Source organism: Diadema antillarum, unplaced genomic scaffold (genome assembly GCF_040938485.1).
Source record: "Diadema antillarum isolate AM-2024a unplaced genomic scaffold, OU_Dant_1.0 scf00000152, whole genome shotgun sequence".
Classification (NCBI taxonomy): Eukaryota; Metazoa; Echinodermata; class Echinoidea; order Diadematoida; family Diadematidae; genus Diadema; species Diadema antillarum.
The window spans coordinates 726019-740139 of NW_027271041.1; the positions used below are offsets into that span (position 1 = coordinate 726019).

General features: G+C 38.0%; 1 protein-coding gene across 1 annotated transcript in view; it reads left to right on the forward strand.

Moving 5' to 3' along the window:
* LOC139721920 (uncharacterized) overlaps window positions 1-14121 on the forward strand; it is a 52648-nt gene that overhangs the window by 21409 nt on the left and 17118 nt on the right. Inside the window, exons 8-19 of the mRNA XM_071633246.1 lie at window positions 143-229; window positions 1319-1377; window positions 2884-3021; window positions 5538-5606; window positions 6664-6769; window positions 7670-7807; window positions 8297-8434; window positions 9129-9266; window positions 9968-10137; window positions 10901-10994; window positions 11786-11839; window positions 13218-13319. Coding sequence (XP_071489347.1) covers window positions 143-229; window positions 1319-1377; window positions 2884-3021; window positions 5538-5606; window positions 6664-6769; window positions 7670-7807; window positions 8297-8434; window positions 9129-9266; window positions 9968-10137; window positions 10901-10994; window positions 11786-11839; window positions 13218-13319 — 1293 coding nt within the window. The remainder of the gene's footprint in view (window positions 1-142; window positions 230-1318; window positions 1378-2883; window positions 3022-5537; window positions 5607-6663; window positions 6770-7669; window positions 7808-8296; window positions 8435-9128; window positions 9267-9967; window positions 10138-10900; window positions 10995-11785; window positions 11840-13217; window positions 13320-14121) is intronic.

Sequence of the window (14121 nt, forward strand, 5' to 3'; positions counted from 1 at the left end):
GGAAAGAAACAAGTGAATTTCTACATTTGTCATCAGAGGGAACTTCTGTACTACTGTAGAAGCTGTTATATTTGTGAGGGTTTAATTTTTGAGAATTTTAAGCTTGAAATTGAAACTTGTGCCTCATTTTGTCATTGCTAAGGCCGGCGATATGGCAGCCGTCAGAGCAGAGCTGGATGAAGAGAAAGGACATCGGAAGGCTCTCGAAGAAACCTTGGAACAGACCCAGGTGAGTTTACCAACACACTGTGGAGTTACCCTGTAGCATACTGTAAAACATGATATATTCGCGGCATGAAATTTTCGCGAATTGGAGCCGATGGCCTTTTTTGCAGCATAAATTTTTCGCGAATTGCCACTGGCGTTCAATGCATACAGTGTAGACAAAAACTTTCGCGTGCATTTTGATTTCGAGAATCTTGGCACCTGCGAAATTTGCAAAATTAAAATGCGCGCGAACATTCCTCGTTTTACAGTACTGTAAAACCAGAATCATTCACTGCATGAAACTTTTGCAAAAAGCCACTGGCATTCAATGCATTGGGTACCTGGAAGACAAGACCTTTCACTAGCATTTTACTTTAACAAATCTTGGCTTCTCACAAAATTCACTGAAGTTTCATGCCTGCAAAAATGTCTGGTTTTGCAGCACTTTGTTCTCTCTTTGTCTGTGGTTTCTCTTCTTTTTTTTTCATGGGGGCTGAGCTTTTAGGGAAGATCCTGTCTCTGTATAACTTTATTACAGTTCAGTTTTGAAGACACAGGCCCTAATTTTGTTGATGAGTGATGGTGAAAGTAAATTAGCATTACTGTTGCTAAGAATTTTTGGTGTTTCCCAGAGCGATCTTCTTTGTATGGCACAATGTGCCTAATTGATAATGTTTACTGACTTGGTAGTTACCTTGGGTAAACCATGAGGGTTCGGTTTCATTCACCCATTTACTGGCGTGGATAGATGAGTGGACCACTTCACTGAACTAACTCCCTATTCTTTGCAATGAATATGGGATCTTTTGCACACATGAGTTATGGCTCGCTCACATACAGGACCTCTATTCAATATCCCTCAATCAGGCACGGTGTGATATGAATGGGCTATTGGCTCAATCTGCTCTACATGGTAGTTAGTGATTTACAATGTGTGATGTATTCATCATACCAATTGATATGTTTGGTGTTGCAGTCTTTAATTTACTTTGAGTGTATTTCATTCCTTAGAGGTTCAACATGTAATGCTTCATTGATTTACAGTGATGTTTTTCCTTTCAAAAGAAAGCATATCGTATATTTCCATCCTCAATTTTGTGTCATTTTGCAGTTTGAACTCAGGGACCGAGAAAACCAGCTCAAAGTCATGGAATCACAGTCACTGCAAAGGTGAGAGTGATATTAGTATTTATATATATATTAGTATATATTCATACTAGGGAGTGAATTGTATCAGCTTTAATGCTTATAAAGATGTACTTTTCGAAATTTACTTCTCTGTGGGTGTGAACATATGATCATGTAGTAGACTTTACGTACAATTCCCTAAATTGCTCACTCCCTTTGTGGTAAGCTAGTGCAATGAAACACTTTAATACAGCAATTTAACATACACATAAGATCCATCTGTAAACATTCCGGGACATTGAGCCATAGACAGGTATGCATGTATAATTTCTGTCCTGCAACTTTGAAGAATTTTTATGACAGTTAGTTTCAGTTACGTGACTGTATAGATTGAAAAAAAAAAAAATTTGAATGAGGGAGACTTGTATTTCATGTCAGTGTTTGTGAATAATCATGCTGCATCTTGTAATGTATTAATGTTCACTCTAGTTTTTGTTTTGTTGGGGTTTTTTTGTAATGTTTATGATATGAATATGTTCTTTATATGGTCGAATGATTAATGAGAATACTGTTCAAATGTTAGAAGAACCTCCTATGGAGACTGACAGTCTGCATTAGTTTAAGACTTAAGAGTGCAAAGTTAGTTTCTGTGCTGTTGGTCCAAAAAAAAAAAAAGAGTGGATAAGTTATGGACAACCGTGTCACACAAGTATTTCAGTTGAAGGTGTACATTGTGGTACTGCAGAATTTATCCAATGTAACTTTCATGATTTATACTATACACTGGTGATTTCATCAATCCCAGGTCTTGGTTATAAAACTTTATCAAGGTGGACTTTGTGTGATGTTAGTTATGTTTTGTATGAAGCCACAATCTGATGATCCTCAAATTCAAGTTAATACACACTCTATGTCAGCAGATTGTGAGCTGTGCATTGTTGATGTAATCACCAAGTATTTCGCTTTGCAGTTTTTAAGAGAACTGACGGTTGATACCCAGCAGTATGAAATAAATAATCATGTTCCGAGGTGCTTTCTACAGTGTTAATAGTGAGGCAATTTGCCCCAGTGTAGAGGGATAGTGTTACAAATGTCAGAGGTGCCTTAAAGGGGTGGCACAGTATTGCTTGAGGTGAAAATTTAGCTTTTAACTTTTTGCGAGATACTTCGAAACCACTTTATAGAATGCTAAAAAGCATACAATTCTAAATGGAATTCAATTTTTATTTGATGAAAATCGGTTTTGAAATGGCTGAGATATCCCAAAGCAAAGTGAAACAAAGCGCTCCTAATAAAAGGTGGGTCCCACCTTTTATTTAATATGATCACTTTGTTTTGGATATCTCGGCCATTTCAAAGCCAATTTTCATCAAATGAACTTTGAATTCCTCTTTAGAATCTTATGTTCTTTCATATTTGATAAAAGGTGTCTCATTATTTGAAAAAATCCTCATTAAAAATGTTGGAAACCTCACACCCAATCTCAACCAAAACTGTACCATTCCTTTAATGTTCTAAAGTCACTTTTAACTTGTCTGTCTTATGCAGAAGCGATGATGACATCATTGTCCTGAAGAAGGAGCTGGTCACTATTCAGACCCTGATGGATCAGATGAGCCTCCAAGCTGAGGCGGAGAAGATCGCACTGGAGAAGGAGTGCCAGGAACTCAAGAACAAGAACCAGGAGTAGGTCACATTCTGATTTTCTGACAATTTTTCTTTTTAGATTCTCTTTTCTTCTTTTTTTGTTTAATTGCATATGGGTGGGGAGGTAATGTATTAAGATGAGTCCACATGCCCAGTTTAACCCTATTTTAACTGGGCTAAGTTAGAGACCAAGTTTTTACGGGGGGGGGGTCAATTTGACCCTTGACCCCCCCCTTCAGATCTCGGCCGCTGATTGCACAAATTGGCACAAAATTTTGCCTGAATATAGAGCCGGATGTCAACTAAAAGATTACATGGTCATACAACAGAAAAATATTGGCTTTCTATTTTTCGTAAATTAATTATGCAAATTTACGCATGAAATCATATTTTCACCTATAACTCCATTAAAAAGACTGAAGGATTTGCTAAATTTTTGTGTCAGAGTTCCTCAAGACACATCAAACAGTTTTCTTGTAAAAAAAATAGTACATTCAAAATCAGTTTCTTTTGTTTTTTATTGTTTTGTTAATTTCTTATGTATTTTACTGTTTTTTTCGACCATTTGTTTTCTATTGCTTTTTTGCCAAAATTTGTTGCAGGCACTTTTTCAAGCTTATCTACATTAGAATAGATTAATTTCAATGGTTAAAAGTTGAAATAATCTAATTTATATCAATTTAACAAAAAAACACAATTTGCATTGGATGTGCACACGATATCATGAATTTGAGCTGTTTTCGGGTTGACATGCATCTGCAAAACATTGCATAACTTCAGAACGGTGTACCCGGACGTCGCAAATTTGGTCTCAAAATATGCGGGAGACTTCAATGAAAAAAGTCATGATACGAAGCGGCAAAATCTCTGTGCGTTGCAGAATTGTGGTGCGAAATGTCGAGGGGGGGGGGTCAGTTTGACCCCCCGTTAGAATAGGGTTAAGGATTGGTTAATTGGTTAAGATATGCCGAGTATTTGTAGCTTAAGTTCATGAAATAAATCTTGCAAAGGATACCTGATGTGTGTTTGACTTCTGCAAACATGATCCGATGTAGTCTGATGATGTTGTAATTGTATGAACACTAAACCCGATTATCATGTCATGGCATTCATTTTAATAGCAGCCATATGCAAACAGCATCACTTGCCATAAATGACCCATAGATCATGGCTTAATTCTATAATTGTGATCAACTTCCATTTGGAAATAATGACATTTAACTCAATTCAATAAAATTCATGCATCTACTTTCAAACAGTACAACAGTTACGATGTTTTGTACATATTGATGAGAAAAGGAAGACTAGGAAACCTTGGAAAACCAGAGCTTGTGTGGAAAAGTCCCTCTGACAAGCGGTAAAAGTTCAACATCAACAATGGAAAAACAATTATACAATAATACAATTATTATTATACTTTTTTTTTTTAGTATTTGCACCATTATATCAATGAATGACTAAGTGTAGGCTATAATTATGCAATAGCATTATTCACTTAACAAAGGAAAGACAAAGTAAGAGAGAACAGGAAGGGGAGAGAGAAAAATAGGGAATCTATTAAAGCTACATTGTAGACAAGCACGTGATGGAAGAAATATGTTTAGCTGACTACAAATAATTGTTGAGTGCACTTTAAATACTATTTTTTTCTTGTGTGTATCATGGAACTTAGTTTTACCACCAAACACAGACAGTGTCACTCACTATGAATGATGCATAAATCATATTTGAATTGTATAAGTTTTAACCTCTCCAATCTGGAGGTGTTGCTATGAACTACACTGTAAACATGATTTGCTTTTCTTTTTTCTCTGATGGGGGTTGTGGATCTTATATTAGCAGCCAAACATTGCACTGACAGTGTCATTTTCAGGTTCATTTGGTTACAATTTGTATCTGGTAGCTCTATATATTCACCTTCGATTCTATTTTCCTTTTTTCCTTTCCTTCTTCCTTTCTTCCTTCCCCTGTCTGGACTCTCAGGATTCATGCTCCATTCACTGGAATGATTAGAATGTATCAGACATCATGCACCTGGCAAATAAATGATGCGATAAACCAGTCAACCAACATGAAATTTTTGTTGTATGCATTACCAGGATATCTTTTTAGCAAACCTTATTCCTTATGATCAGAAAGCTAGCCCAATGCTTGTCCTGGGCTTCTCTGACATATGTATTGTAACAAAAATTACTGCAGCCCAACCATAATTTGATGCCAAACTTTGCTGTGATTTCCCCCAGAACTACAAATTTTCTATTTTCATGTTGAATTCCCAGAGTATCATTAGAAGTTTTAGTGGTAGATGTGAATATGTAAAGGGAGTTATCATGTTGACAAGTATGTAAATCATTGTTCTGACTGTTTTTGTTTTTTTCGTCCTTTTGTATTAAAATGAATAATAATGTTCAGAAAAGACGGTTCAACTAGTCTTCTGGAAGCAGGATACTGTAAAAATCATGTAACAAACTGAAATATTGTATGCAAATTTGTAATGGATGCATCAGTAATGTTTCCAATATGCCCTTTTTATTTCTTCTGTATGGTGTCTTTAGAGCTGAAATTCAAATCAAGGATTTGCAAGACCAGCTCCAGAGTGCCCCCAAGAAAGAAGAAGTGCAGAAGTGAGTGTTTAAAGCCATTAGTCAATGTGGTGGATATTCTGTGATGAAAAGAAATTCATCTTGTTTGTAGAGGAATTTACCTTCCTGTACCTTGATGTATATTTTCTCTTAATTCTTGCAGGATATTATATTCCAGCAACATCACAGGCATTTTAATGGCACTTAGATGCCCAGAGCTATCTGAATCTCGGTACAAAATAAAGTAGACGCGTGTTTTCATTTAACAGTTTCCTCCAAAACCTCATAATAGATTTGAATCAATCACCTGTCAGGGAAATGAAAAAAAAAAAAAAAAGTATTAATGTCTTATCTTTCAGGTAACACTACTTTCTTTTGTAAGTCTTTCAAACTGCATCAAGTACCGGTACTGTATGGTACGATTTTTGACAATTAGTAAGTGCCATAGATCATCATCTACTGAGTGGTGTGTGTGGTTGGAAGAAGTATTTATGAGTCTCTATGTGACTTTCACCCACCACCGATGTCTTTGCATATGTATTTACCACCTTTTCCCCATTTCCACCTCCCCCTTTGTTACATGCTCCCCTCCCTTTCATTCCCCCTCCCTTTGCCCTCACCCCACACTTGCATTCCTTGCTTTTCCCCTTGTCTTTTTTCTCTCCCTTTCTTTGACCTTTCCCTCCCCTCCTACCTCTCCCCATTTTTTGCCTCCCTTAACTCTTTACATCCGCTCTCACCAAACCTTATCTCCAATCTGCTCCTTTCTTTGTCATCCCATTTGCTCCCTTTTATATCCATTATGCAATGTACCCCTCTATCACTCATCTGTTCCCTCCCATCATCTCCCCATGCACCCCTCTATTACCCCTCTTTTCCTCCCATCAACTTCCTGTGCACTCCTCTATTACCCCTCTTTTCCTCCCATCAACTTCCTGTGCACCCTTCTATTACCCCTATGTCCTTCCTGATCAACATCCCATGCACCCCACTATCACATTTCTTTTCACTCCCATTAATTCCCCTTGCAACTGTCTACCCACCCCCCCCCCCCCCCCCCCCATCAACTCCTGGTGCACCCCTCTATCGCCCCACCCAGACTCCAGGCTAGCATCAGTGAAACCTCCACCAGTAGCCAGGCCCTACAGCAGCAACTTAAAGACGCCACAGAGAAGTCTAATGCACTCCAGCTCAAACTCACTGAGGTATGGGCTCAATTAACAGGAGGACGATACAAAATCCCCCTCCCTCCCCCCCCCCCCCCCAAAAAAAAAAAAAAAAAATGAAGCAGACAGGAATAAGCTGCTAGATCTAAGACTGTGAATTAGAGGAGACACTCTTTCATGTATGTGCATGACTAATTAGGCTGAATACACAAAATGATAGCCAAGCAGCTCCATAGCACTGACCAATCACCTTAGAGATGAAGCTGTTACTGTTCTTGATTATACAATAGTAACCCCTGCACCCCTCTCCCAAGCCCTAATGGTAGGTGTGCTATGTTACCAAATTCCCATACTCTAGCACCTGCACCTTTGTACCATAGGAATTTAAACTTACACCAACTCATACACTGCATACATTGTATTTGGTATGTTATTGTTCTGACTGGTGAAAGAACTCCAACAGTGAAATCAACCAACAATGATGACACATGCTTTCATTCTTATTATCCTCATTGTGGTGCATTTGCGAAGGAATATTTTTGGCTTAGCACTGTGCAGCGATGTGTGTTCTTTTTATCATTTCAGAAATGCACCACGTTAAAAGATTATCTGAAGTGTGAATCGTAATGATATTATTGTGGCAGAGGGAATATTTAAGTCATTGGTAAAGGAAGGTTTTCCTTTTTTAGTGATAAATATGATTTCATTGAATCTGTCTCATACATTGACTATAAATTGATTTATTTAATTCACAAATGGACTAATGTTTTTAGAGAACATTTTACAGATGTATGGCAAAAGTCTTTTCTGTGAGTATGCCTATCAAGACTGTATTTAAGGCACCTCTATTTAAAGCATTTTCTTTTCCTCTTTTAGTAAAAGAAAATTTTATATTCTATTTAATGAAGTTCATATTAATGTTTCGTGTGTTATTTTCAGGTCCAAGGGCAGTTCCGAGAATCTGAGGTCTTGAAAGAAAAGATCCAGCAAGAGCTAGACTTCACACGCCAGCAGTTTCAAAGGGACATTAGTTCCAAGGAGTCTCATAGCTCAGACCTTCAGGTTCAAATGTCAAAGGTGAGGTCACAGCCAGATTTCTAACTCTCACACCTGCGTAGGACATCGGAGCAAAGCATACTAAATATTGCCTAAAATCCAATTTGCCCCTAGCCTAGATTATTTCAGACATGCATTATGGTGCCAAACCACATTTTGCAAACCACTAAAAGGAGAAATCCCATATGCATCTACTAATTGTAGCAAACAGTGTAACCTTTTCAAAAGGTTTTGTCTGTCAGTATTAACCTGTTGAGAACAGGCTGGTTTTCCTACAACACGCATTTCCCATAGACACTTGCCCTAGTATACTCGGGACTTGTCCTCAATGGGTTAAAGTTGATAAAGACTCTGATGATAATGTGTGTTACACAGTTTCCAAATTGTATGAAATGGATCGTTTGTTGCTGTTGTTCATTTGATAAGGTTGGTCACAGTTTCTTCCAACAGACAGGAGTTCTGCAGTCATTGCAGTGGGTTTATTTTCAAATTATTGTTTCTCTGATGTAGGCCAATGACAAGATGCAGGAGTTGGAGGTGGCCTACCAGAAGCTAAAGCAGGAATTTGAGTTCAGCAAGCAGCAGCATCAACACCAGCTGACAAGCAAAGAGAACCAGAACTCTGAACTGGAGCAACAAGTCACCAAGGTAACCAACCATACTAACAAGAAGCGATACCAGTTGACAATTGAGCACCTTTTTTCTTCCCTGTCAGATGACCAAGATGAGCCAAAAGGTATATAGTTATGATCAGATCTATGCAAACAGATGTACTGTAAAACGAGGAATGTTTGCATGCATTTTAATTTCGCCAATATCGCGAAAGGCAACATTCACGAAATTAAAATGCACCCGAAAGTTCTTGCCTACACAATATGCATTGGATGCCAGTGACAGGTGGCGAAAATTTCATGCTGCGAAAAAGACCGTCAGCTCCAATTCGCGAAATTTTCGTGCAGCGAAAATATAGTGTTTTACAGTATATGGATGTTTGATTTTGTCTCTTGGATTGTAAGATGAATGCCTAAGCATTTTCATGACAAGGCATTAATCTAGCTTTCCATTTCAAAAGTGGCCTGAATTTTCATCAAGTCTGTATTGATGCCTGTTACAGTAGGTATGGCGCACATGTACACCTGTACACTGAAGATGTGCAAATGAAAACCTCTGTTCATACGGTATACCTGGTAGGTAGGTGCAGAAGCAGTTCTTGGAACACCTCTGTGTTGGAGCATGATTAAAACAAAAAGAGCTGATATAGACTATTCTTTTTTAAAGATCCATGGTTGTTTGGGGTTGTTGTACTAAATGTGAATTGGCTCCTTTCCTTGTGACCTTTCAGCTCCAGTCTGTAGTCCAGGACAGGGAACAGGAAGTGGAGAAGATGAGGAAGGACTTGTCTGAATCTCGCTTGACCAGTGAGGACCAGGTCAGACAGACTGACCAGAGACTTACAGCTCTCAGGTTGGAGCACAGCAAGGTCAGTAACTCCTTGTGGGTCACCTCACCCCTCTGACCAATGCATCGGTCACCAAAATTTGGCTGTTCCCAGATACTGTTAAGAGAAAAAAAAAAAAAAAAACTTGTAATTATCACCCCGTTGAGTCACCATAGTAACACTTACTATCCTTGCAGCTGATTGGTTGAGGCCTAGCTGCTGCCATATACAGTAACTTTTGCTTATGTAAGTTGATGTTGTAAAGTGTTTAAAAAAATGAACCCTTGGATCAAGACACAAGTCTCTATCAAACAAAGTCCGGATCATGCGATTAATTAGTGTCTGTAAATGCTCATAAAACTTCCTATTAAGGGAATACATGTGTTAGAAAGACAACAGATGGATAAAACTCTCTCAAACTAGATAAGAAAATTACATTCGATTCCATCCACTTCTGCTCAGCACAGTACTCATTCAAGGCTTGTTACCATTGCTGTGTCTTTTAAAAGAAAATGCTTGATACAAATGAGAGGACTGTCTTTCATGCTCATTTCTTTTCAAAAACTTTACCCTCTATCACATAGCAAAGAGATGACATTCAAATTAGGCACTTTCTGACAATTTAGTATTCTGTCTTGAAAATGACCACAGTATGACAAACATCGTGTACTACAAGTGTTTAATGTCACGTACTGGTGGTCAAAATTGATTTCTTTTTTAATAACGAAATCTTGCTACAACAGATGGAAGAAACTCTGAGGGAGGAAAAGAGTGCAGTGAGTAATCTACAGCAGCAGCTGGATGCAGCCAAGCAGCAGTATGAACAGGAGAGTCGCCATAGCGATGACCTCGGGTCACAGCTGAGAGAGAAGCAGGCACAGCTAGAGGAGCAATCCAGATTACTGACTGATAGGTATGTGGGATATAACCTTTTCACTGTGAGTACCAGGTATTATCTTTTTCTCTCTTTTTTTGTCAGATGAAACCTATGCATTACTGTTTTTGCTGTGCAATACTGTGTACGCTGGTATGATTATTGCAAGGTTGCGAAAATTCTAACCTTAGTTATGAAAACTGTGGAATGTTGTCAGTATAATTTGTCATTATGAGAAATTATCCTTTATCAGTTGAGGTAGGCTGAGATCTAAGATTTTTTTGAAACTAAAAAGACTTACTTTATTATCAAGATCGCAAAAGCTCTTGTGTGTGTGTATTTGATCTTAGAAACATGTGCAAGAACTTGTCAAAAGGAAGATTGTCCCAGACATTGATGAGTAAACTGCAGAAAGACTGGGATTACCCATCTAAAAAGGTGTAAGAGCTAGGGTTTACTGGTTAGGGAAAAGCTGGCAACCCTTCTGGTGAAGTGATAGACATTTTTGTGAAATAGATAAATAGTAACCGTATTACTTTTCTTTTCTTTCTTTTTTTTTTGTGGTATTTGTAAATTGGAATATGCAGTTCCTCCTTGGAGAGGTTGTGCAGTACAATTTCTGGGATATAACATTTTTATGTCTGTGTTTTATTCAGATAATATAGAGTTCTTTGCTACAGAAAGCCTATGTGAGTGTTTACGCTCCGCCTTTACAGGTATTTATTATCTGTGAACTAAGATTTGCTCTCTGTTAAAATGAGAAATTAATTGTCACATGTGTTGCTCACGCATTCATCCTCAGGGACAGTAAGATATCGGAGCTAGAGGGCGCTGTTCAGAGACAGACTGAGGCACACGACAGGTTAGAGGCAGAGAAAGCTGACTTGATCTCTCAGGTAACGGCAAGGAGAAAAAAGAATGGACAAAAGACAAAATCATGAGATATTATGATCACCTGTTGTATTATACAGCAATCAATTTCATACACGTGGGCACCATGTTTAATTGTTTCGTGGTGGGGTTTCGTTTGTTTGTTTTCTTTTTTGTTTGTTTGTTTGTTTGTTTGTTTGTTTTTTCATTTGGAACAACTGGATAATATCTGCCATAACTCAGTATATTGGATGATCTTTTCACAGGGTGATTACTGGGGGGGGGGGGGGGGGGGGGGGGGGAGTTGCCTTCACTAAGATCATATTACATTTGACTCTGACTCTTGCAGCATTATCCAGACTCAGGCTTGATAATCATTCTGACTTCTTCTTCTTCTTTTTCCACTGGGATATTTATTATTCTGCATCAAACATATAATTATTCATCTAAACACATAATACATCATAATATTTCAAACAAAGTACTTTGAAAAACAGACAATGAAATATTGTGACTCAGACCATCATATACTACATATCAAGAGAACAGGTGTGTATTAAAACAGACATAATTTATATTATCCCCCCGAGCAGGGCAGTTGAATTTAAATGTTTGCAGTACTTTGTAGTTGAACTTGAAGAAATAGATATAGCATTTTGGCAAATTCTACAGACAACCTGGAAATGATTGTCAAACAAGTTTCTGGTTAATAAGGTCTTTGATATCCACAGAAAAGGAACGTTGAACTGAATGAGACATCATTGTCAAATATCCCTGGCATATTAAAACTGCATGTCTCTTTCTTCTCAATTATCAGATCCAAGCTGGCGAAGGAGCAGAGACTGCCATCCAACAACTCAAGCAGGATGTGGTATGTGTTTGGATTTTGTTTTTGTCTCTTTTTCTGGGGGGAAGAGGGTAGGCAGGGGTTGGAGGTCATATCATACATATGTGACTCTGCACCCTCAAAACAAACAAAAAGTCGCCAGACGTGATTTTTTAGTTAAGACCATATTTTGAAAGAGCAGACTTTAAGCTTTAAAATGATGTATAACTCAAATCAAATGGACTCGCTTAACCTATCTAAATATTGGAAAGAAAGCACAAACTCAGGAAAAGTGTGAACTGAGAAAAGAGGCTCTGAAGTACAGTGCCTATTCAAGCGCTTCATCTTTACCAAACCGTGCTGGCTGTGCGATGAATGGGACAAAAAACAGGAAGTAAACCACCAGAGTAACAACAATGAAGGGATTATCAGATTAAACTGAAATTAAGCATGCCTCATTAACACATTCTGTCCATAATTAATGCCAACTTTCAAAGCAGTAGCACTATCCTTTCAAAATTCATTAGAGCTGAAAGTGAAGAGTGTGGACAAGGTTTTTCAGAAATGAAAAAGGGATTCTAAAGACACACCTAATCACACTATTCTACCAAAAATGTTCGAGATAAACTGCTAAAAAACACACTTTCCTGCCCATTTTATGATACCAAATTTTAGCATAATGTAAAAGAAGACCCGTTCTTTCAGAAAATATGAAAAAGTCAAGTTCGGCTAGGTTGACCCATTTCACTTATTTTCAGTCCTCACGCAAAATCAGTGTGTGCGACTTTATGTTCGTTTTGAGGTCACATATAGTCTAAAGATAATGTGCAAAAGAGTTGTGATTCATAGGATATCATATACTGTTTGTTCGTGTTTTAGTGTTGTTGTTGTTTTTGTGAGGTGGAACAAAAAGTTTTGGTTGCTAGTCAAGAACTTAACTTTACAGACATCCATCACAAATGTGGTGTGCCTACCAGAAGGTCTGCTAACAGACTATGTACTAGTATGCTGTCATTTGCCCATATTACAAAGTGATATGTTGGCTCGTATATTGCTGGGGGATATTGTTTTCTTCAAGATTCGTACAGTGTCTATTACATGCCTACTTCAAAGTAATCCTTTCATAATTGGATTAAAATATCTCTGTACCTACTTTGCCACTCTTTTTGCTAAGAAATGTTTGAATTTGATAGTTCTCCATAGAAGTGATTAAAATTGATATCCCATCCCCAGAAATGATTAGAATTGTTAACTCTTCCTGGGAAATTATTGATATTTCTTAACTTCTCTTAGAAATGATTAGTATAGGTAACTTCTCCCCAGAAATTATAGATATTGATAGCTTTTCCCCAGAAATGATTAATATTGGTAATTTCTCTCCAGAAATGATTAAAATTTGTAACTTCTCTGCCCCTCTTTTCAGGATGATTACCAGAAGGAGGTCAATGACCTTAAGACAAGACAGGAAGCACAGGCCGAGGAACATCACCAGAAAACTGAGCTCCTTTACAAGCAGCTACAAGAAGTAAGCAAAAAAGAAAGAAACAAAGGAACAATCTTCACTCCCAGTTGAAGAGTGATATCATTCAGAGCGTACAAGTTTTGTCAAATGTCTTTTATGCCTTGGAGAATAAAGATGTGCTTTTCTTGCAACTGATTGACAGTTGCACTTCATCAGTGTAGATGAACACCTGCATTCAGTGTCTGAGTGGTAGCCATGATTTAAAAAAAAAAAAAAAGAAAATCATGGGTATGCATTCTCCAGTGGGATTTGAACCCACAACCTCCTGATTACTAGGCATGTGTCACATCTACTAGACTACCAAGCGTCAACCCGAATCTAGCCAGTGATTGTGCTTTTCCTGTAGCTGAAGTCTCAATATTGGTTACAAGTATACCCTCATATCTTTAAATGGGATCGTAAAGTTTTGGTCGAGACCTAACTTCGCTTTTTTATGCCTCCGCAACGAAGTGGCCGGAGGCATTATGTTTTCGGGTCGTCCGTCCGTCCGTCCGTCCGTCCGTCCGTCCGTATGGCCGTACGTCCGTACGTCCGTACGTCCGTACGTCCGTCCGTCCCGTTTTGTTTTTGTCAATATCTCAAGAACCGTGTGGTGGTTTTACATCAAACTTGGTATGAGGGTATATCCTTGGGGGATGATACTTTGTGTGGATTTTAGGGTCACAGGGTCAAAGGTCAAAGGTCACAGGTTATTTTGTGAAAAAAAAATTGAAATTTCATGTTTTTCTCCATATCTCGCAAATGGTTCAAGGTATCTTCATGGAACTTAGTATATATGCTTGTACCGATGGGCAGTGATTATCTA